This window comes from Dryobates pubescens, chromosome Z (genome assembly GCF_014839835.1).
Source record: "Dryobates pubescens isolate bDryPub1 chromosome Z, bDryPub1.pri, whole genome shotgun sequence".
Taxonomy (NCBI): domain Eukaryota; kingdom Metazoa; phylum Chordata; class Aves; order Piciformes; family Picidae; genus Dryobates; species Dryobates pubescens.
In genome coordinates this window covers 122,621,690-122,645,825 of record NC_071657.1, presented here as the reverse complement: position 1 = coordinate 122,645,825, position 24,136 = coordinate 122,621,690, and the positions used below count along the sequence as shown (strand labels likewise).

The window sequence follows — 24,136 nt, the reverse complement described above, 5'->3', positions numbered from 1 at the left end:
AGGAGACCTTATTGCTGTCTACAACTACCTGAAAGGAGGTTGTAGCCAGGTGGTCTCTTCTCCCAGGCAACCACCAACTGAACAAGAGGACACAGTCTCAAGCTGCACCAGGGGAGGTTTAGGCTGGATGTTAGGAAGTTCTTCACAGAAAGAGTGATTGGCCATTGGAATGGGCTACCCAGGGAGGTGGTGGAGTCACCATCACTGGAGGTGTTTAGGAAGAGACTGGATGGGGTGCTTGGTGCCATGGTTTAGTTGATTAGATAGTGTTGGATGATAGGTTTGACTCAATAATCTTAAAGGCCTCTTCCAACCTGGTTGATTCTATTCTATTCTATGCTATTCTATGCTATTCTAAAAGTGTACCTACAAAAGCATGTGTTAGACCTGTGCTTCTCAATAGAATAGAAAACGAGGTAGAAAGGTGGGTCAAAAGTGAGAGGATGAAGTTTGCTGGTATTACAGTTATTCAGGACAAGAAGGATGAGGACCAGTTGGTAAAAGCTGTAGAACATCATACTTGGTAGTTAAAAAGCAAGTGAAAGGAAATGTAAATAAATGTTAAGTGATGACCACAGGGAAAAATAACCTCAGTTTTAATTATATATATAAATTCTAACTTAACATACACAGCCTGTTGCTCAGGAATAAGATCTTCAAGTTATAAATAGTGGTTAACTGTAAAGAAGCAGTTCTATGAAAATATCAGCTCAAACCATAAAATATGATTATGCCTCTCTGTAACTCCGCAGTGTGCCCTCATCTTGAACACTCTGTATACTTCTGGTTCACTTTTCTCCCCTCCCTCCCCAAGTCATAAAGATATAGAGAAGGTAACAAGGATAATCAAAAGCATGAAACAGTTTCAAAATGATTTTTAATTAAACATCTTAAGACTCTTCAGGCTAGAAAAAAAAAAGACAAATGAAGAGGAATGTAACACCACTTTATAAAATCATCAAGGTTATGGAGGAGTTAAACAGGGAATGGTTGTGTACTGTTTCTTCTAGGGAGAAAAAGTTGCTATCAGATGAAACTGGAATATGAAAAGATTGAAACAAGAAGCCTCTTGTTATTAAGCTATCACAGGACATTTGTGGAGTTTAAAGTTGATAGAAGCTCAACAAAGAATTGGAAGAAAAATCCATGAAGTACTCAAAAAGCTATTGAATAAGAAGAATTTATCTGTTTCAGCTAGTTTTGAACTGCAAATATGTGTGGTCTGCAAAAGTAAACTCAGAAGTGTAATTGTTCTTGTATAGGCATCCACTGCTGGCTAATATCAGAGTCGAGACTTGATCTTACCTGGCACAGAGATGAGTGGTCTATTATGTTCTACACTTATTTTTTATATTTCATTAAATAAAGTTTGCTTTCCTTATATACCACTGAAACCAGAATTCACAAGTGCTTTATTCTGCCTCACTTGTATTTCACATAGTTTTCTTTGTAGGTAAGTTTAAGTTGTGAGGATAATTCTGCTTTAGATGGAGCACAGGACAGTGCTACTGTAGACATGGAGAATAGTAACATTTTTGGGTTTGAGATGCTCATTCTAAAAACACTATATCGCTATTAAAATTTAGCTTTTGCTGTTCTAAGGCCTTGCTTAAGACTGATGATATTTGAGGGGACAGGGATTTCTAAGCCTTTCTTTGTTATAAGGAGTTCACTAGCCCCAGAAATTAGAATTCAACAATCAAGTGGAACATAATATTTGGACTAGACCTGTGTGGCCAAGCTGATCATCCTGTTTTGCTTGAGAGTCAGATTTGGCTGATTAGTAGCTCTGCATATACATTAAGCAAGGTTGCAAGGTTCAACACCTGACATGCTGTAAGGACATGGAAGCAATCTGTAACAGCTTGGCCTGAGGGCTGCAGAGCATTCTTCACTTCAGTTTGGAAAGAGAAGTCAGTCCCTGAGACCTCTTCTTTTCTTCCCTCATGTGTTCTCTGAGGAGTAACAGAGCAAGCAACTTAAAGTTAATGGAGACAGCTAGGCATTTTCTCCTGGACAGCATGCTATCAGCACCATAACTGCCCTTTGGACTTTCATGACTGAGATCTGTTTCCCAGCTTATTTTACATGTCACATGGCATGCAAATGAATTAATCTTCAGACTGTTCCTACACTGTAGGTAAATGTTGCTCTTAAATAAAAGAATCCAACTACTCAACTTGCCAGAAGACCAGAGTCAGGCAGTAAGAGAGAGGATTCTGAAACTGCCCTGCAGCTGAGCTCAGAATTTAGGAATTCTTTTCCTTCTTGGTATTGCATTGAGGTCATCTCACTCTTTGATGTAGCCTAGAAAATGAAATGAGCTATTAAAAACTGGATACATTTCCCCATTAAATTAGAGACATTTACAAGTCCAGCATTGCATATAAAACATAGATAGCACTTCTCATGATAAAACTGTAACCAGATTTTTTTCTCATATGTTTTGGATTATGAGATCTGTGGTCTTTCTTTCTCTATTTGGCTTGCTTTGTTACATAATTGTTACATTTATTTAAAGGTCAGCCAAAGTAAAATTATATTTTGGTGGAGGTGAGATGTGAAAAAATGTTTGATCTGCCATTTTACTCAGGCCTTCTGCGGAGCTGGGTTACAATATGCCAGTATTAATAAAATGAGATATATCTTAGAATCTGTATTGTATAATTCATAAACATTTCAAGGTACCTGTAAACTTAGGTTAAGAGATAACGTCTCAGGAAGTTAAAAAGGCAGCCATTGTACAATCATTGAGTTCTGTACAATGCAATCATGTTCCTGAGCAACTGGACACATATGAATATTTATTTCCAGTGCCAACTTTCATCACTGCTTCCCCATCTTGGCTTGAAAGCAATCAACTAAACTAAGAAAAGAAAACAAGGAATTCTAACAAACCTTATTGCTTCATATCTAAAATCTAACCCCTAAATATAAATTATTGAATACTCACTTTGTTTTAAGAACTTAAGCATTTGTTCACTGTATTTTTACTTTAAACAGATGCTGTAGATACAGACATAGTCTTTCTGCATTTACACAGGCCTGGTGTTATTAGGAATATCCACATGAGAAAAGGTTACAAAGATGATCCCCATAAGAAGGTGAATCAGATAGCATATATTGTAATATAGAGTACGCTTTGCTGTAGCTGACTGACATGTTTAGAAAAGCTGATACTTTGATGAGAAGATCAACTGCACAATATTCTCCTAGAATCTTCTCTAGAGTTTCAATGCAAACTAACATAAGGATGCAACATATACATCAAGAGAAATAAACACATATTAAACCAGACACTCATTTTCCACAAACTAAGCTCCAAAAGCATATGCAGCAAAATACTAGGAAAAGGTAGAAACGCCAACTTTACAGCAATAGTCATGTTTTAGATAAAGAAAAGCTTTTACATGAAGTTGTATCCACAGTCTCTAGCATAAAATATTAATAATTTCAGCAGTACCACTCTATAATGGAAGAGAAAGTGTTCAGAGGAGAGACTCATTTGATTAAAAAAATCCTGCTGTTCAACAAGTACACAGTATTTGTAATTAAAAAATATTACCTGTTGGTTGATACGTAGGAACATTGGTGATGTATGTTCAATGATTTTATTCAAATGTGAGATCAGAGCTTAACATAAAGCAGCCTCATATAAAATTGTAAAAGACTGCTGTTGAGATCATTAAATGATCTTAATTTCAATAACTTGATTAACTTCATATACTCTTCCTGTTTTTCATATGAGGGGCAGTCTGGTTAAGTGTTGTATTCATTTGTCCTCTTTTCATAAAATAGCCTGGGAGGAACTGAACAGCATTGTACTTCCCCACTCTATATGCTGGAGGTCAGGGATTTTTGTTTCACACAGGGCACCTCTACTTTACTCTGCCGCACCCTCCTATAATGTCCAGAAGAGGTAGCAAGCTGCTTTTGACAACATGAACCTTGCTATGCTCAATGTGAAAAGGGAGCTGGCTGTGGTCAGATGTGGGCAGCATGTTGTAATTTACAAAATAGTTACTAACTAATGGATAAAGTATTTTTAAGCATGCTGGAATGGTTCCACAGTGAAGCTGTTATAAATGAATAGGTCTTTTGTTGTGAGTCTTGATTTCTTCCCTCCTTCCTCCCTTTCTTTCCCCCCTCTCCCTGACCCCCCTCTCCCCCTCCCCCCTTTGTCAGGATAGTCAACATCCTTCTAATTGGGTGTCCTTTCTGGACTTTTTTCCAGGTTTTAGGCAGTAAGAAAGTTCAAATCCTCAAACAAATAGCCCTGGTGCCCAGAAACCATTTTTCCCTTTAACAGATTTATTGCTTGAAGAGGTATTCATGTCAGAAGGCTCAACAGTATTGTTACGGGGTTTTTCTGCCGCACACAGAAAATGTAAAAGGAACTCAGCTGTACTTCAGTGAAAAAGCATTATCATCCCAAGAATGAACAAACTGATTTGTTATGTTCTTAACAAAAAGTAAGTCAACTTCTAAATAGTGATGTGGGATTGTTCTGAAACCATTGCCCAGTATGCTGTCAGAGATAACTACCCTGCTATTTCAGTGGTAGCTCTAATTTTATTATACATCCTTTCTGACTGCCTGAGGAAAGCAAGAGTGGGTCACGTTGTCTCCATCAATAATACTAAAGGCCACACAGGACAAACTTGGATGCTGATAGTCAGGTAAGACTGAAAATCTGCTAATAGGACTTCCTAATGTAGCCTCCTGTGGAAGATGATTAACAGGTGTATGTAATTTTCAAAATTCTTGTCTTATAATCTTAAACAAATAATTACTGCTTGGAATTACTTGGTACTTGCCATCCCTTGATCTCAGGTGAATATAACCTTCCTGGGAAGCAAATACTGCCATTCTTAGTTCATAGGTATTAAATAAAAAGAAGACATGCAAATATTGTTTTCTTAGTAGATACAGTGAAAGTGTGTGTTAGATTTTAGAAGCAAGCTGAGGTTTCCTACATTAAAAAACCAAGCATCAGTAGATGCAGAATCACAGAAAGGTAGGGGTTGGAAGGGACCTCGAAAGATCATCTAGTTCAACCCTCTTGCCAGAGGAGGTTCACGTAGGTCACACAGGAATGTGTCCAGGCAGGTTTTGAATGTCTCCAGAGAAGAGCTCCACAACCTCTCTGAGCAGCCCATCCTAGTGTTTTGTCACCCTCACAGTGAAAAGGTTCTTTCTTATGTTCATGTGGAACCTCCTCTGCTCCAGCTTACACCCATTGCCCCTTGTCCTTTCATTGGACATCACTGAGAAAAGCCTGGCTCTGCCCTCCTGAAACTTGCCCTTCACATATTTATAAATATTAATGAGGTCACCTCTCGGTCTCCTCCTTTCCAAGTTCAAGAGACCCAGCTCCCTCAGCTTTTCCTCATAAGGGAGGTGTTTCACTCCCTTGATCATCTTTGTGGCTCTACACTGGACTCTTTCAAGTGGAAGAAACATTTTTAAAGAAATGCATCTGGAAATCAGAATTCAGAGGCTTGGGTGATTTTTACAGAAAGATATTAGAATCCCTCATCATATCAGAACGAAACTTCATACATTTCTCTGTGAAGCATGGAATGCAATGATTGAACTGTATAAGCCATTTATGTGTAGGAATGGTCTCTTGTATGGACAAAGTCTGATGTCTGAGGTAAAGAAAATCAACTGCAAATCAGTATAAAATCTAATTATCTGTAGACATGAAGAAATTATTCCACACCTTCACTACTTACTTCTTGTACTTTTCCCTGAAATAACCTGATGTTGCCTGTTGTCTGAGATGGACTACTCTTAAGAGAATCTTCAGAGTGACTCACTAAGAGAGTTCCATTGTTCTGTTCTCTCACCATATGAAAGCATGTGTATAAGTGGAGTTACAGAGCATCTGTGAGCAAAGGGGAATGAAAATCAGAGCCGTGCCACAACAACATTGCATTCCTTGGTCTTCCTACCTACTTCCTCTTTCACTTCTAAGGTTATCTAGGGAGCAAAAACTAAACATTGAAATTAGCTATCTAGCAATTATAAATACAGTAATTTACTGTGCAGTAATAGCCCATCTGCAGCCCTTTCCAGGGTGCTGTTAGAAAAGACTGTTAGGTACATTTATTAAGTCAGGTTTTCTCTGTGACTCGTCGCTGGTAGATGTGAACAGAGAACAAAGCTGAAGACAGAAAACTGCTGGGACAAATGAAGCCCTCTTTACTTCTTCTCCATAACAGTCAATGAAAAGGACAAACACATGGTATTTCTTTTCTAATAGTTAAGCAATACCAGCTTGCCAATGGAAACAGTTGCCTACTTTTTGTGTAGTCTGCTTGGGCAGACTCTTCAAACCTTCCCGTCCAACTCTCCAGCATCTTCCTTTCACCTTCCTTATTCCTTTGCACTAAATGAAGAGAAAATTTAATTTTATACAGGTTTACAATGATGCATATGGGATGCAATAGGATGAAGGAGAAGGATGATAAGAAATGAAACTGGTTATGTACACATTGTTTTTCTCAGTTCTGGAAGTCATAAGATTACAGCCTAACATACTTGGGCTTAGTAGTTCAGCTGCTGAAGAGGTTACCTTGTTTTCAGGTATCAGTAATGCCTTCTTTGTAAAGAAAGAATAACCAAACATGGCTGTTTTGTGTATAACAGACTACTGTATGTGATCTGTGAATGATTTGAGTTTTTTGGTATTCACTGTATAAATAAATATGACGTAGTATCCCTGCATTGGCCTTTTACTTGTGACTCACAGCATTAACTAAAAAAACAAAACCATCCCCTAAACCCTCAACTCCAACTTCCTCTCCAAGATCTTATGTGGGTTTTCCACCAGAACCTCCCTTCTTCTAATTCTGTAGTGGCCTCTTCCTAAGGCGTCATTCCTTGCATCATTCCTTTCTTCATTTATATTTCTGGAGTACAAATGAAACAAGCCTGTTCCCATGAGGCTGGAGAATTGCAGCCACTCGGCACTGGTTTCCAACATGTGCTAACAGGCCAGTTTGGCAGATGATAATTGTTGCTCATTTACAGTAGCAATATGAAAAATGAGTCATAAATCCTAACTCAAATCATATATGTTCACACTTCAAGTCACAGCCCTCAATTTCTACACAGGTAACTCATGCAATTTTTTGTCCTTGCCATTGCTTTTAGGGAGAAGAACATATTTCTTATGAATTCCATATTTGCTTTATCTATATTTGTCTCTCATGGGACATGAACAAAGGTTCTCAATTGCAGTTACATACAGAGCTTAAAACTTTCATTACCTAGAAAAACAGTCTTTTTAATAGTGATTGTTAAAGGTGATTCTCTTACTGGCTAATGGATAAAAGGTTCATGTGGCTGGAATGTTCCAGCAATAAATAGCTGTTATGATTATCAAATGCTTTGGCTCCACTTCAGCATTTTATCACCCTTAAAAGTCATAGATTGTCCAATATACTCCTCCACCATGAACACTGTCTCTTAATTGAAATTGATTAAGAAGTTTAAGAGACATTACAAACGTATATGTGAATTTTGATAAGTTATGAGAATTATAAGATTGGTGTACAGGAGATATGATGAGCAATATAAGTTGTAAGTCTGCAAGTTAAAGTTTATACAATATGCAGAGAGCTGAAATACATGATATTAGCAGACAAAGCTAACAACAGGTTCATGAGCATTTCCACTTGACAATATATTTGTTTACATTTGATATGAAAATGTTTACATTATTTATTGTCCTTAATGGTGTCAAAGACAGATTTCAGTACTGCCTGATATTCAGTACTGCCTCTGGTTTTACTTGGCAAGGGTTTTGCAACCCAAACCAAAGCTCAAGGTTTACTACAAAACCCCTTTGCATGTTGATTTTATAGTACTGTGAAAGAGATTGCCTAAATGATTTCATTATTGCAATTTTTGAAGTTTAAATTTATGTATCAATGACCATTTATATTTATTTATCCATACTTAATGAAAATATTCCAAATATATGCTTATTCTAGGTGCTGGAAGCATTCTTGTTGATAGCTGTCTGTAAAGGTCTACTGCACACACACCTCACCACTGCTCATTAACTGTATTAGAAATTCAAGTTTTTAATTGCTTGCTTATCCCAAGGTACTAAAACTCAACTAGGTGGGCTTTTGCAAAATACAATATAAGGAAACCCCATCCTTACATGGTAGCACAGATTGGGTGCATTTGTGTTTTGAATCATAAAGTTACAATGAAAATATTTATGGTAGGATCATCTCAGTCTTAGAGAGGATAAGATATGTGACAGTATAATACAGGCTTTGTTAATCTAAATATAAGCCAGACTTGTTACAGTAGTATATGCATTCAAAATTAGAAATAAAAAAAGCTACATTTCAATAGAGGACTGCAGATGTAGCCTGTGGTTTGCAAAATCACTGAGATATAAGCTGAAAAATTTGAAATAATCTAATTTTACATGGAGTATAGCACAGGTGACAATAGTTCAACTTTTCCAGTCTTATTAGAGGCACATCCCCTTTAATTTATTTAGTTATATTATCAGTCTCCCAAATACGGCATGCAGTAAACCAATTCTTTCCCAACAGTGATATTTTATGAAACTGTCTGTGGATTTATAAATAGCCAGAATGCTTTAAAATGAACCCAAAATTCAAAGTCTAAAAGGAAGACTTCAGTAGAAAGAACACTGTAATAAATTAATGAAATTAAACATTCTTCATACACTAAAAAATAAACTGTATTATTGATTAATGCAGCGAGCAGCACAATTCCACCCCATTGCTAACAGATTATTGTCATTTCAACCTGAAATTCTAATTTTCACAAGTTTCAGCATTTATCTTTGGAACTGTCACCTGTCATGCTTAATGAAACTAAGTGACAATTGTATTTCTTTTAGTACATTAATGTAATTAGGGCTTTTTAAACTCCACTTCAGGGTTAAAATAAATCATAAAACTTCATTAACTATTGCAAGATAAGAAATCCAGCTTGCTCCTTTTCTTCTAAAGTACTGTAGGTTTGCCCTACTCTTACTTTGTCTCCTTTAATAAATATTGATTAGGATTAAATACTTTATAACATATCTTTTTCCATTCATGGGTTCTAGGCATCCAGCTTCACAAATGAGGATAAATGTATAATCTCATGGTCTACTGTAGCGTATCCTTCATGCATGCACATTGTGAGTGTAGTTAACTATGACTGTCTAGACAGATACTTAGACAAACATTAATGAGTAAGTGCAGAAACATGTTGTGTGTTTCCCAAACCTTTGCTTTATTTTATCAGATTCCCAAACTGTGTATTCCCTGAAAACTGTAGGACAAACTAATGCAATACTTTGCAGATTGGCCCATGGGTCAAGATTGTGATTTTGTTTGCAGCAAAGAGAGGCCAAAGTCACCCTATTGTTCCCAAGTTCACTCATTTTCATTGAGACCAATTATTTTCTGCTTTATTCTATCATACTTTCTCCTTTGTCATAGGAACTTGTTGGTGCTATTCACCACTTCTCATTCCATAACAAATCTCACAGAAGAAAAGAATTTAAAGTGTGACAACATATTAGAAGCAGTGCATGTGACAAGAGAGAGAGCTTTTCTGATATTAAAAAGGAAAAAAAATAACATACCTTTGTGTTTCTGCTTGCCTTCATGTTTTGTTTTTCCCTGCTACAGTTTTGTAACAAGAATATAAAATGTGTGATAACTTAGATGTTTCTGAAGACTTATTTTTTTAATAATTCTTTATATATTGTAACCAGCTTTTACAGCAGCCAGGTGGGGATTGTTCTCTTCTCCCAGGCACCCAGCACAAGAACAAGATGACAGTCTCAAGCTGTGCAGGGGGAAGTTTAGGCTTGATCTTAGACAGAAGTTCTTCACAGAAAGAGTGATTGCCCATTGGAAGGGGCTGCCCAAGGAGGTGGTGGGATCAACGTCCCTGGAGGTGTTTAAGAAATGACTGGACAAGGCACTTAGTGCCACGGTCTAGCTGATTAGACAGGGTTGGGTGATCAGTTGGACTTGATCTTGGAGATCTCTTCCAACCTGGCTGATTCTGTGATCCTGTATAGTTTTCACATTCTCACAAATTATTTACATTTTTGTTTGGGTTTGGGTGGTGCTTTTTTTTTTTTTTTTTAGCATATTTGGTCCTATTACAATGGCAGGTAGAAGGAGATACTGAATACAGGCCATGAATTCCAGATGTAAACTGTATTTTTTTTCCCCAGGAAAAGAAGATCTTGATGATATTTTGTGAGAGCACTTCAATAACCCCTTTCTAAATTTTACATGGTTCTTTTTCAGAATTACCCACAAATGGTAGTGGAAAGAGGCAAGATATAGTTCTGGTGATAAGTATATTTTGAAAATGTGAGGAGAAGCACTCTGATTCCCATCTTCAGAACAGGCTGATGAATAGGTGTGGAAAAATGGAGCAGCCTGGCATATCGCCTATCCCTGCTGTGACAAATATATAAGAAAAAAATGGCAGTAGCATTTCTGCTATTTCCTTGATGTACTCAATAATTATATTCATGGTATAAATTAACTAAAAGTACATTCTAAAATCAAGATGTCAAATCTTCTTCATGCCCACGATAAAAGCATGCTTGAAAGTTCAGCTAGGCTCTGGAGAATATTAGATCAAGCTCAGGACTGGTTTACCACTGTTACATTTTAAAAATCTGACTTTTTAAAAAATGTATTTTACTAACATAACAACAGTGGGAAAAATTAGGGAACAGGTCAGAGATCCAGGACAGGAACACCAGAGATTCTACAGCAAAAGCACCCATTCCACAATTCTTTAAATATAACTTGGTTGTCAAATACAGTTATCAGAACTTTACTTTCTTTATAACAAATTCAAATAATTTATGAAGAAGATGCAAATCTCGCATGTTTTTGTTGATCACTGATGGTCAAGGCAATTTACAAACTGCTGGCATTTATATCTTGAAACAATATCTGAGGAAGAGCAGCTAGTAGATCAGAATTATAAAATAACTCAATACAAATGATCTTCTACTTACAACTATAAAAGGAAAAAAATGTCAGACCTCAAAATAATTGCTTGTATAAGTTTACAGGAGTCTGTTTATAGCTCATCTAATTTAAAACAATGTTAAATAAAATTATACTTCAACATTATGACTTTTACAGCATTCCATCAACACTTTTAAATATTAGAAGTAAACCAGAGAAAAAGGAAAAGAGAAATGAAGGAGTTTGTTTCTTGGGAGCATACACAGAGAATTATATCAGATCTGAATCCAATATTTGGATTACTTTCATTTAGCTAAGCAAGAAACTGAGACAGAAGACTATTTTTCTTTAATTCCCTGTTTTCAACAAGTAAGAGTGCAGTTTTCTACCCATACTTGCATGGCTGCCAGGATGCTCATCTAAGCAGAAAAATAATAAGTTTTTTGACCCAAATAAAGTTTTGCAATCATATTATTTTGTAATGCTATTTTGTAATTTTAGTTTTCTCCATCGTAAAGAATTGTATGTTCCTGGCTGACAACTCCCCTGTTATTTTAGGCAAATCTACAAACAAACAAAATAATGACAGTTAAAAACATTAGTTAGACTGAATTTTTGTTTGTTTTTCCTATGACCTGTAGTTCACACATAATAGCCAAATAAGCATTTGATGCTAAGACCTTAGTCCAATAATTTATAACAATGTCAAAATGAAAAATCAGGAGGACGTATTCAGGAAATTAAAGACAATAATATGAGACAGAACAAAGAGAGGGAAAAAAAGATCTCATGAAATATTTTACTTCAAGAAAATGATAATTCACAGAATTGCTGCTGTACTGTTGGTTTGTTTTTTTCTTTGTGAGTAGTAAAGATATTGATGCAAAGTAACTGTGCAAGATGAGACAACTGTGAGTGAGAAGCATGAGAAAATAACTTCTTCCTGCAGGTACAGCAATGACTTTTCATAAACAATTTGATTGTACATTGTTACCGACTCATAACATGCAAATGCATTCTGCTGTTAATACACATTCACAGCATACATGTTAGTGATTCTGAAGGAGCTATTATAATATATACTTTGAATATGTATTAGGAATAATACATCATATATAAATAAAAGCATTCTACATTCTAAAAATACAGCATGGACTACATCATATTTTTAATAACCATAGTGTACAGTCTGGCAGCTCAAAAGAAGCAACTGTACTGTCTATTAGGAACTCATACTGAAAATGCACAAAATTAACTACATTTTTATAGATCTGTAGGCATACCATGATTTAATATAGCAATATGACATACAGTCTTCTAATCCAGTGCATTATTTATTCTGTTTGTAAAATATGCTTTACTATTTTTTCATTTTAACAATTTTTTTGAAGGACTGATCAGGTATTCTTTTCATATGAAAACATTTTTATTTTGGTGGAATTCTAAATGCTGTATTTTTTCAAGTATCATTTGATATTGGCAATTAGTTTGATACTGCTGCGAAAAGGTAATGTAAATTTTATGAATATTCACAACTCTAAGGACTGTGCACAAAATACTAATGTAGAATAAGGCCAGGTCCAGATACTGCTTGGGCTACAGAAGCAAAAGGAAACTTGTTAACCTGAAAAGCAATACAAATATTTGGCTTAGGGTTTGGGGTTTTTTACATGGTACAAATAAATACAGCTTCTAGGATTGTTATGACTAAATGGTTCAGGTAAATACATGAAATTATTCTAATTTTACTAATTTTCTATATAGTCCATGTGACAATATCCCATGCTCAGTTAGCATCACTTTGTAGTCAATATTTCCTTAAACATCCTGTCCTGTTAACATAAAAGTTTCCATTGTCCATCATTTGTCTTAGATGAGATGGTCTTTATTGTCAAGACAAGTACAAAATAATCTGGAATGCACTAAAAAAATCAGTGCAGAGTTTGAAACATTCATATTTGCTGAATTTCAAGTTTCTTCTGAAGTACTAAATAAGTTTTTTATTAAGGTGCAATACTAACTGTGAAATGAAAGGCTGAATAACTGAAGGGAATATATGTAAATAAATTGACTGTTGCAATCCAGCACACTTAGCTGTAATTGAATACTTGACTTATTTGTAGGAATGTAATGAATTACTAGTTGACATTTTGTTGTGATGAAACGTCATTTTGCATGCCTCAATATATGATCTGTTACGTTTTCATGTGAGATCTATTACCTGCTTGAGTGAGCTACTTGCCTGAGCTTGTTAAAGAATAGCTGAAACTACCATAAACCATGCCACGTGAAGTGTTTCACCCTAAGTAGGATAAAGCTTGTTGAGCTGTATTCATTTTCATGCAACTTCTTGGACTTCATTGGAATTACATCAGAATTAATTAATCTCTGAATATTTTATTTTGTTTTAATTAATAATTAATCAATTATAATTAAATCTTTGCCATTTGTATTAGCAAATACTTTAGAGAAACAAAAGATTTCTAATACCATCATACTATAAACAGAAAAACAAAATTAAGAAAAATACTTTTTCATATTTTAAATACATTTCTCAATTGCCATCTTGAGTCAGTGTGATGAAGTCATTAAACATATTTCTTTCTACTGTGGAGTTTATCCTGTGGCAGAAAAACATCAAACCTGGACAAGAAGCATTTATGACAGAAAAACTTGCTCCCAGGGCAACATATAGCACTACTGGAAAACAATTCTTTAAAAGAGAACACATGCCTGTATTCCATTTATGGTTACAGGAGGAGTTAAATCTGCACCTCTCTAATTTCACTTTAGTCATCCCACTGCTTGTTTCTATGTTTGTGCTCTTTGGAGGTGGATTTCCTTAAGCTAGAAGGGTTGGTTGCTCTGTTAGAACCAGATGTTGTCCAAGGCACCATCAATCCCACAGCCCTTCAGTAATTATGCTTTATAGAGTACAAATTCTCACCTGCAACACAGCTGCATCTGGCTCTGCTCTGACTTCTGACAATTTGCATGGCTTTAAACAGGAGGTTTCACAGAATAGTAATACACAAGCACAGCCATGAACACCAAGGGGAAAAAAAAGTACTTTAAAGCCAGTAGTGGTAGTGACCTTCAAATTCCCTTTCACTGTGTTTACCTGGCTATATTTCTGTTAAACAAAACCAAAACCACAATGGTTTGTAATCTCCACTTGTACTACTGTTATTTTATAATACAATTTAAACTCCAATTAGTTTATTGAGCCCTTTTAACTATAATAGTCTTTCCATGACAGTATTGATACACTATAAAATATTTAGGACACAGATCCTACTATGATCTGAATACTATGAAAAGCACTGTGAAGTTGAGAGTTATACATATATGCTAAAAATGCATATTAAAAGTTGACACCCTCCACTAGACCAGACTGCTCAAGGCCTCATCCAATCTGGTCTTGAACAACTCTAAGGATAGGGCATTCACGACCATTCTGGGCAAGAGAGGTGTCTCATTGTCTCACCAGCCTTACTGTAAAGAATTTCTTTCTCATATCTAGTCTAAATCTACCCTCCTCAAGCTTCAACCAATTTCCTCTCATCCTATCATTACAAGCCCCTGTAAAATGTCCCTTCCTGGATTTGATGTAGGCCCCTTTCAGGTACTGGAAGACTGATATCCAAAACTGCCTCCACAAGGAACTATCTGATACCCAAAAAACCTCAAAGCTAAATGTTTGCCTTGGAAAATTCAAACTAGATATATAACCCCAGCTTTTAATAAGTAAATAACCTTTGCAGCAGCTAATTTTGGGATACTGTGGGTTTACTTTAAATAAACAACTTGTGTCTTTCTAAAGCACTTTCATTCATTTCAGTCTATTTTGACTCGAGGTAATATCTATGGCACGGCTTCTGTAGGAGTTTAAACTGGAAAATAGTGATGACTAATTTTATCCTGAAGATGTATGATTATATTTCACATTCTGTGCACTTTTAGTAGAGATTTTCTTTTTTTTTTCCAGATGAGTGTTTTGGGGTGGTTTTTCTTTTTTTGCTTTCAGGAAATTTTTACCTGACTATAGAACCATAGAATCATAGAATGATCGGGGTTGGAAAGGACCTCCAAAGGTCATCTAGTCCAATCCCCTCTACAGCAAGCAGGCGCCATCCTCAACTAGATCAGGTTGCCCAGAGCCCTGTTGAGCCTCCCTTTCAATATCTTTGGTGATGGGATCTGCACCATGTCCCTGAGCAACCTGTTCCAGCATTTTACCACCCTCATAGTAAAGAACCTGTTCCTAACACCCCATCTAAATCTACTCTTCTCTAGTTTGAAGCCATTGCTGTTTGCTGCTTGTCCTTTCACTACAGGCATTTGTAAATAAGTCTCTCTCTATCCTTCTTGTAGGCCCTGTTCAGGAACTGGAAGGCTGCTATTAGGTCTCTTTGGAGCCTCCTCTTCTCCAGGCTGAACAACCTCAGCTCCCTCAGCCTGTCCTTGTAGCAAAGGTGCTCCAACCCCCAATCCCTCCTCTGGATTGGCTCCATGGACTACTGTCCATTTACATGTTTTGAGCTTCTCTACACATCCCACAACTTGGTATTAATTGCTTAGAATACCATATCTGAATTTTATAATGTAGAAATGAAAGATTATATTGGAATAGGTATGTGCAACAGCCTATAACTCAGTTGCTGTAGTAAGAAACAATATATCTCATATTTGCAGCCTGCTTGATGTTAGATTTCATCAGGCTGATGATGGTAATGTCTGAACTTCCCACTTCCTGAGAATTTTCAACAACATTTTAGAATGATACATATTTTAAAAGAAAGTATTAAAACAATTATCTTAGATTAGCTGTGTATTTGTACCACCAGGAAGTGCTGTGTGGTTGACTTACGCCAAAGAACTTTGCCCATCTGTGATATCTCATTAATAGTGACCACATCTAGACCAATCTTTTTTCATAATCACCACAGTCTGGTATGCAATACATTATCTATTGTACAATATTTTTAATGTTCTATTTCAATTAATTGCTTTTTGTATATTAAATTATCTTTCTTTCTTTTTTTTTTTTTTTTTTTTCCTTTTCAATCTGATTTTGCTTAGAATTATCTCCCACTGCATCGGTTTCAGTATCAGCTGAAGATCCTCTTCCATTCATTTAGCTGCTTTAAATTCTGAAGTAGGCTACTACACAGTTGAACTGTGGCAGGGTGAGCTCATCCTATCATATTTTTTAAGAAGATAAACTGAACGTCATGGAGTTTACCATATGGTTTTCATAGATAAGGTTGCAAAAAAACCCCAAACATTAACTGTGGATAGTATTTGCATTTATTATCCAATGAAATATTTTGAAAGCAGGGTGTGGCTGGCTAATTTATTACTCCTCCCACTGTGCTCTGCTGTGTTTCCAGTTTCAGAGGGAAAAACACAAGCTTGTATGTGGAATATGAGTCATAACCTCTCTTCTGCTACTGACTCACTTGGGACTTTGAGGTAAGTCATTCTACCTTATGTCTCAATCGCTCTGCCCCCAGGACAGCAAGGAGAAAAGGAACTATGGAAAGTTTTGCAATGTTTTTCCATAGATGAAAAGTATAGATACTGAGACCAATATTATTATTATGCAGTACCACAATAATTCTATGTGCCCAAAATAGATTTTTTTACATAGCTTCTTCCTCACATAAAACATTTTTTTTCCATTTTGTAATGAAAAATGCTAAAGAAAGATTATGTTGTACCAAAGGACACCTTAGGTTACTGAAATACTTTAAAATAGTTGTATTTCTCAGAGGAAAGTATACACACCTTTCGCCATATTGTTCTCTTTTGCAGCTGTAATGACCAATAATAAAGCCATACAGTGTTGCAAAATTATTCATGATTTTTGAAATAAGAGGAGGCCCTGAAGTGCATGTAATTTTTGACAGAACTGTCTCCTACTCAGGTGTTTCCACTCTCCTGGATGGTTTGCAAGAACTGCAGGGAAATGCTGAACTTTGAGAAGTGAACTTTTAATACCTGAGCATGTTCCTTAAGACTTACAATATCAAAGCAAATATCCATTAGTTATAATCTCTTATAGTGAGATGAAGATAACCTATAACAGCTATGTTATCTTTGTAGTTTTATTTCCCCACCAAAATACTTGGTTGTACACTGTAATGAGACATACTGCTATTTTTAATAACCCCTAATAAAGTAAAAAAATCATGTTGTAAGGAAACTATTGTTTAAACAATGGCTCTCTTTGGTAAAGTGATATACTAAGAGTAAGCAAGGTGAAGCATGCAACTTATGGACACCAGCGCACACACATGAGCAGTAACCAGTACTCCACAGTGCAGGCAAGAACAGGGCCTAAGATGAGCATGAGATGATTATCAAGTAAGTCTGTGCCATGATATATATAGAGAGAGAAAGCAGAGTTTAACACTTCATCAGATGATAGTGGAGGCAGTAGTTTGCATTGTAGGGTTTTACTTTTGAGAAATGTTCTGTCTTTCGTGTTCCTTTGAATACTTTTGTATTCCTGCTTTGAAGTACTTCTTGTGGATGTATCTGTGTGTTACCCGTTAAGGTACATGAGAAGGTTTAGTTGAGAACTGATCTTTGAGAGAACTGGAACGACAGGGGGAACAGGCGTGAAGGCCTACGCCGTTCCACGTGCCTGCCTACCCAGCTCCTGAGGCGCAACTGGTTGAAGGCAAACAATAACCGCAGTGCACAACTTCTGAGTCAGTGACTGCACCATTAAAAGTGCCCCTGCGCTGCTGCCAAGCGCTACAGCTGCAAACCTTGTCCAGGCATGAAAGCCTCCCTTTCAGAGCTGCTTTTTTATTTTTTTTTCTCCTCTACTCTACTTCTTCTTGACGGGTTTCAGCCTCCTAGGGGAATTTCCGTGGCTGGAGGCCCGTTTGGGGGCGGGGGGGCACCGAGGCGCCCCGCTGGCCTCCCTTCCCCGGCCCCGGCCCCGCGCAGCCCAGCCCAGCCCGCGGGCCCGTTGTTGGCGGGCGGCAGGACCTGTACAACCGCCGCCCCGAGCCGCGGCCGCCGCCAGCCGGAGCGGGATGTTTCATTGTCCGGAAATGATGGAGGAGTGACTGTAGCGGCGGGGGGACAACGGGTGTGAGTGACAGGTTGTGCGCGCCCCTGCCCGAGGGAAAGGCCCACGGGCGCGGGGCGGACAGCGTGGGGGCGCGGGGCAGGACAGGCGGCAGCCGCCGGGGAAGACGGAGCGGCTGCAGCGCGGATGTTCCCGCGGCCGGGGAGCGGAGGAGGGCCGGGCGCCGCAGCGGAGCGGGAGGAAATGCGGAGCTAGGGCGCGCCGCACTGCCGACGGGTTCCGCCGCTGCGGACGGAGCCCCCCACTCCCCCACACCCCCCATCGCCTCCCCTTCGGGTGTCTCCCGCGGGCTCCCGGCTCAGAGCCCGCGGCCGCCCCCGCCCCGCGGCCGCCGCCCCCCGTCCCCGTGGGTGCTCGCCGCGGGGGGCGGACGGCGCGCCCGCCGCGCCGCAAAGTTGCCGCCGCTTCATTCCTGTCCCTTCTCAGTCCCTCGCCCCGGAGCCGTGCGTTTTTTGCATAAAATACATTAACGAGCCCTTTCATTTGCTTGTTCCTTCAGGGTCGCGTGTTAGTTTTGTTGGAGGGGGTGCAGGCTCTTTATTACTCAGTGAGAGAGCTGGCAGATGTCCCAAGTGAGAGAACCTCTTCCTCCGGGGCCTGAAGGGCCAGAGCAAGCTCCGACTGAAAACAGCTCTTTGATCTCTCTCCCTCGAGGTAAGTTGCTTTAAAGTTTCTCTGTAATTGTTGCGCCTTTTATTTGAATGATACATTTACTGATTTGTTTAGTGGGTTTTAAATCCTCTTCTCTTTTCCCTCCCCCGACCTCCCCTCTTTGGTATAACTCTGTAACACTTTCACTCCCAACCCTTTATTGTTTTAACCAGAAATGCCTATATATATATATAAAACCCCCAACATTAAAAAATGATGCACCAATGCCAGCACCGGTTCTCAGTACCTGGGAAACTGCAGTGATTCAGAGGCAAATGCTGCTCCTTAAAAATCACTTTCTTGTTTCTCAGCTTTGTGTCTAGAAGCTCTTTCCTGTAAAGCTGTCTTTCCAGGGTTTGAAGTAAACTGAGAAAGGTCGATTCAGGAGCAAAAGTGGTGTTCAGTTTGGAGATCACTTTTTTTTTTTTTTAATTATTCTTTCTCTTAGATTGTGATGATGCAGCTAAAACTAGTTTCTAGGAGTACTAACTTGTTTTGTATCAGATATTCAAAATGTTGTTTAAAAATACATTCAACTTAAAGAAAAATTATTTATGTCTTGTATTTTCACACAATACACTTATATCCTGATCACCGGCATGTCAAGAAGTGCAACAAGGTGTATTGCAGCATATCCTCAAAACAGGGAAGTATGTTTGCCTCTTGAGTACCTGCATGTGAAGAGGAGACTTTGTTGTTGTTTACAGCTACAGATTTGTATTCCAGAATTCTGTCAGAAATTTAAAAAGTCTCTAAAAAACAGACAAATAAGCTTGTTCAAAAAGTCTAACTTTATTCATACCTGATTAACTGGAGCAGAGCCTGGTAACACAGTTCTGCAGTTGTGGATTAAAGATTCAGTCTTGGTTTCGTAACTAGGGAAATCAATAGCTGTGTAAAATCAAAGTTGAAGATTCATTTGAGAAATCAGAAAGTATCTGTAGCTAAGTAAAAAAATGTGCTGGCAGGGAGACATACTTAATTGGCTTATACTTATCTTATTGTTGGGTTCATTTTTTCTTTCCTAGAGGATGACTCATAACTTCTAAACAGTAAATAATAATAATAATAATAATAATGAAAGATTAGATACAGAATATCAAGTATGCAGGACTGAACTGCTAGAATCATGTTTTTGCCAGAAGCATGAGTACCTGTGATACTTGTTTATTTTATGTTGGTTTTATCTGTCATGTGATCAAGTGGCCATACTGTTTAAATTCTGCATGTAGGCCATACATCGAAGTTACAGAATTTTCAAGTCAATAATCTAATTTGCCTGGAAAGTGGGCTTGTTATTACACTGCCACTTTACACCAAGTTTGCAGTATGAAATAAAGTTTTATATGGTTCTATTTTGTAACATTTTTGATATATGCTCTTCTTTTTATGAAAGATAAGTAAATCTGTCCATGGGCAAGTTATGTGCAGAACATCTGAATGACACAATCACAGCTATTGAGACAGTGGATTATAAAGTTTGGGATCAGTAAGTTACAAACAAGTGTAATGTGTTGATTCAGGTTTGTTCACTGGCCCCACCTTTCAAAGTGCATGTTCTGCTTTAGCATATGTATAGTTCACAGAAAGACAAGGCTGTTATTTTACAGAATTCAGCACTTGAAGACGTAATTTTTACTTTAATAAACTTAGATTAAAGGATAACTGTGGATATTTGTTGCTTTTTTCTATCCTAAGTCTGTTGGGGAAATGGGGGTGGAAAGAGGAAGAGGTGAGTTCATAACATTTCCAGTCTATATTCCAGCATTTCTGTTGTCAGTTTTGCAGTGTGTGGTTACAGGGTAAGGTAGTCCAGATATTCCAGGACTGAAGAGCTAAGATAATATGCCTGGAACTTTCAACACCCTCTGCTCTTTCTGCACTATGCCCAGGACATCCTGAAGCATACTGACTTTTCTAGAATTTGGTGGGAACTTTTAAAGATGTAGTTGAAATTCACATTATTGCTGGAAATAGGCTAGAGACATTTGGAAAAATTTTCAATCATTTTAAATAATTACTACTTTACTTAGAATCATCTTGTTGTATTTGTGCTGACTACATATATTTACAGTGAGATGCTTGAAATCTGTGTCTACATGCAAGTAAAGAAAAATGGCTTGTGTTGTATATATAATAAAGCATTAAGCACATTCTAATGAGAAGGATTTTTGATTAGTAACAGCATATTTTAATGTGCTGTCTATATTTATTCTATACTAAGTGGTGTAGGCTACTCTAAGGTACAGACTAGAGAATGAAAGGTATAACCTAATTTCAGCAAACATCTAGTTAATTTTCTTCTGCATAGTCCCAAAAGTGTAGCTCTACTCTTGCATTCTTGTTCAAGATCCTGGTCATGCCATCTGTCTTCTGTAGCTCCGTAGGCCTTTGAATCAAATTATGACTAATTCTACCTGTGTGCTGTATAAGGTAGTCAGTCAACAGTGTCATCTCTATGATCAGACCACTTTAAATTATGCTGTGATCAAGTGTTTTCTTCACTGGTAGGTAACCAAAATAATGACCCTGAGCATGGAATGTGACAATTAGTGACCATTAGCCTCTCTGCTTTAAGGAAAATGTTTCATATGTTAGAGCTCATTGAGAGGCAATGATTATTGCTTAGACTGTGTGTAAACCCTTTTTTGTTTATTAAATTCTCTGCATTTGAATAAACCATGGAACACAAGAAAGAAATTCAGTGGATAAGGAACTATATTTAGAGAGTCAGACCACATTTTAGAAAATGAAGGACTGTGAAACATAAAGTGTTAGGAATGCTTTTACCATTGCCTGTTGGTAACTGAATGTAACCTAGAAAAAATGAATAGTATTTGGCTTCTCAATTTACAAATATTAATAATAATGGCAACCATTCTCTTTATTGCAAATCATGTCACTGTTGCTGGATGGAGATATGGTTCTGATTTGGTGTCTGAAGAAATCATCTACATCAGCTAGTATTTTCATTCAGAAGAATACCAAAAGCATGTCCTCCCAAGTGTCATTCAAACCTCTTCATGTTTTCTTTGCTTAACTTTTCATAAGGAGGAGCACTAAAGGAACATGGGGTGACAGAAGTCTTACTGCAGGAAATGCTTGGAAATTGTTGAGGCAACACTGATTACTATCATCATAATAATTGCATTTTACCAGCAATGCCTCAGTGTTATGAGTAATGGATTTTTTATTTTAACGGTTAACCAGTGTACTCAGATTGCTTAGACTTGCCAAATACTTCCTCTATATTTGTGTTCCCTCTTGCAATCTGACGAGTTGACAAAATCTGTGTTAATTTGTTTTTTCACTATCTGTCAGTACTGCAGTGTTTATTGAACGTTACTAACTAAAATACTCAAAACGTTCCTAAGTGTCTTAAGTTTGTCATAAAAATATACTTCTGCTTTCAGTTTCACATGCGTGCTACTTCAGTAAAGTGATTCATGTTCACATGGTTGTGAGACACTTTTATTTCATAGAGTTGACTGTAAAGGTCTTGCCTCAAATTTGAAATGCTTTTGTTCCAGCTCATAAACTTATTTTATACCAGAATAATTTTTCTCAAATTCAACTTCAGGCCCTCAGAAGTTAGACTTACGTTTGTTTTAAACACTCCTTTTTAACTAATCAGTAGCATCCAGCAATGAATGTGTTATGCTAGTGTTTTCATTTGAATCGGCAATGCAGTTTTGAAGTGCATCTCCGGTTCTCCCCTGCTTTTGGTTTACATTATGGAGTGATCCAGGGGAGTGACCTAGACTGAATTCCTTTTGGACATAATAATTTGAAAGATGCACTGCAGGAATGTGCATAATGCACTCCAGCCACTAATAAGGCTTCAGTCTCTGAGATTAAATCTGAGAGCTAGTCCAAAGTACAGGAACACCCTGTAAAATGTATAATATGGCATGTCCCCTTAAAATCAACCCTTTTCACTTTTATTGGCTCATGCTGGTGCTAATGGACCCATAGCCACTGAGTATTGCTTAGTGCTTAACATGAAGATAATTTTGTACGTATGTGAAACGTTGGATAAATGATATAAACTTGTAACTGATCACGTGACAATGTTGTTATTTGTGAAAACAAGCTTTCACTTACATATTTGAACTTTTAAATGTAGAATATCTATTTGAATATTGCTATTAATTTTCAATTTGTCATGACTGAAATTTGTCCAGGGCAGTCAAACTTGTAGTACATTCATATTTGTTCCATAGCTTGCACCTGGAAAATTCTGTGCAAGAGCTTTCCAAATAGTTAAATCGCTCTAATTTTAAGGGGCTGAATTTTAGTGACATTTTTGAGACCACTGAAAGTTGTGATGAGACGTGTAAGTGAAAGCCACTGAAATGAAATAAAACCAAATCAGTTATTTTAGTTTTCAAACAATCGTACATCTAAATGGAGGTTTCCAACTCCATACTTTGTGGATTGTCAATATTAATGAGATTGTACAACCAGTCATTGATTAAATGAGATTGTTGCAGGCAAATAATGAACTGGAATGGAAATTTTGTTGCATGAATAGAACAGCTGAAGTTACTTGTTATTTGACATGCCTAAAAGTTTTAGGCATTTCATGAAGTAGTAGGTGCATGATAATGGTTGTATTATTATCACGGTTCCTTTGTGGTGGTGTGTGAACAGTGGAAGTTTAGGAAGGAAATAGCATCCTCAGTGGTTCCTTGACAGCAAGGGTACTAATGAACAAAGGAAACATTAGAAGTACAGCATTTGCTACAAGCTTTTCACTCCCTTGCAACTCCTGTAGGCTTGAGACAAAGAACTGTTTTGCTATCTTTCCTTTTAGAAACAGTCTTCATGTTTTTTGCTCCTCATATATCTACTTTCATAATTAGGGTGGGGTAGGGTTTTTTGTTTGGTTGGTTGGTTTTGTTTGGTTAGTTTTTTTGGTAATTTTTCTTTTCTTTGAAGGCTAAAATCCCATTTGAGATGGTTTGAGCTTTGCCCATGTGCATTTAAATATGTATCTACTTGTTCAGAGATAACCTTGGCATTCTGAGGATTCATGGCTGCATTTCAGCAGCTAGGTCAAATGTAGGTACCTAAGTAAGCTTTACCGTAGGCTTCCATCATTCCTCTTCTCTTAAAAACTATTCTGCTGTTCCTGACTGCAAATTTTGCAGGTCATAATGACTATACTGTGCCAGTGCATTTTGCTTGTCACCCTCTCCTTGATGAAAGCAATGGACTCAGGTTTCCAGAAGTCTTTGCTTTACTTATTACTTGGTACAGCGCATCACATTGTTGGTAAACAGAAAGTGAATGTGTCAGGGCAACAAAGCCTTCTATTCTTCCAGCCACAGGATTTTTAACTCATTTTACATCCACAGTGTCCCTATGTCAATTTACAAAC

At 37.4% G+C, this 24,136-nt stretch overlaps 1 protein-coding gene across 1 annotated transcript in view; it reads left to right on the top strand.

Moving 5' to 3' along the window:
• Positions 1-443: 443 nt before the first annotated feature.
• The window catches only part of MDFIC (MyoD family inhibitor domain containing), an 81,904-nt gene continuing 58,211 nt past the window's right edge, over positions 444-24,136 (top strand). The window contains 4 exon segments of the mRNA XM_054177861.1: positions 444-497; positions 17,860-18,115; positions 18,602-18,651; positions 18,654-18,756. Coding sequence (XP_054033836.1) covers positions 444-497; positions 17,860-18,115; positions 18,602-18,651; positions 18,654-18,756 — 463 coding nt within the window.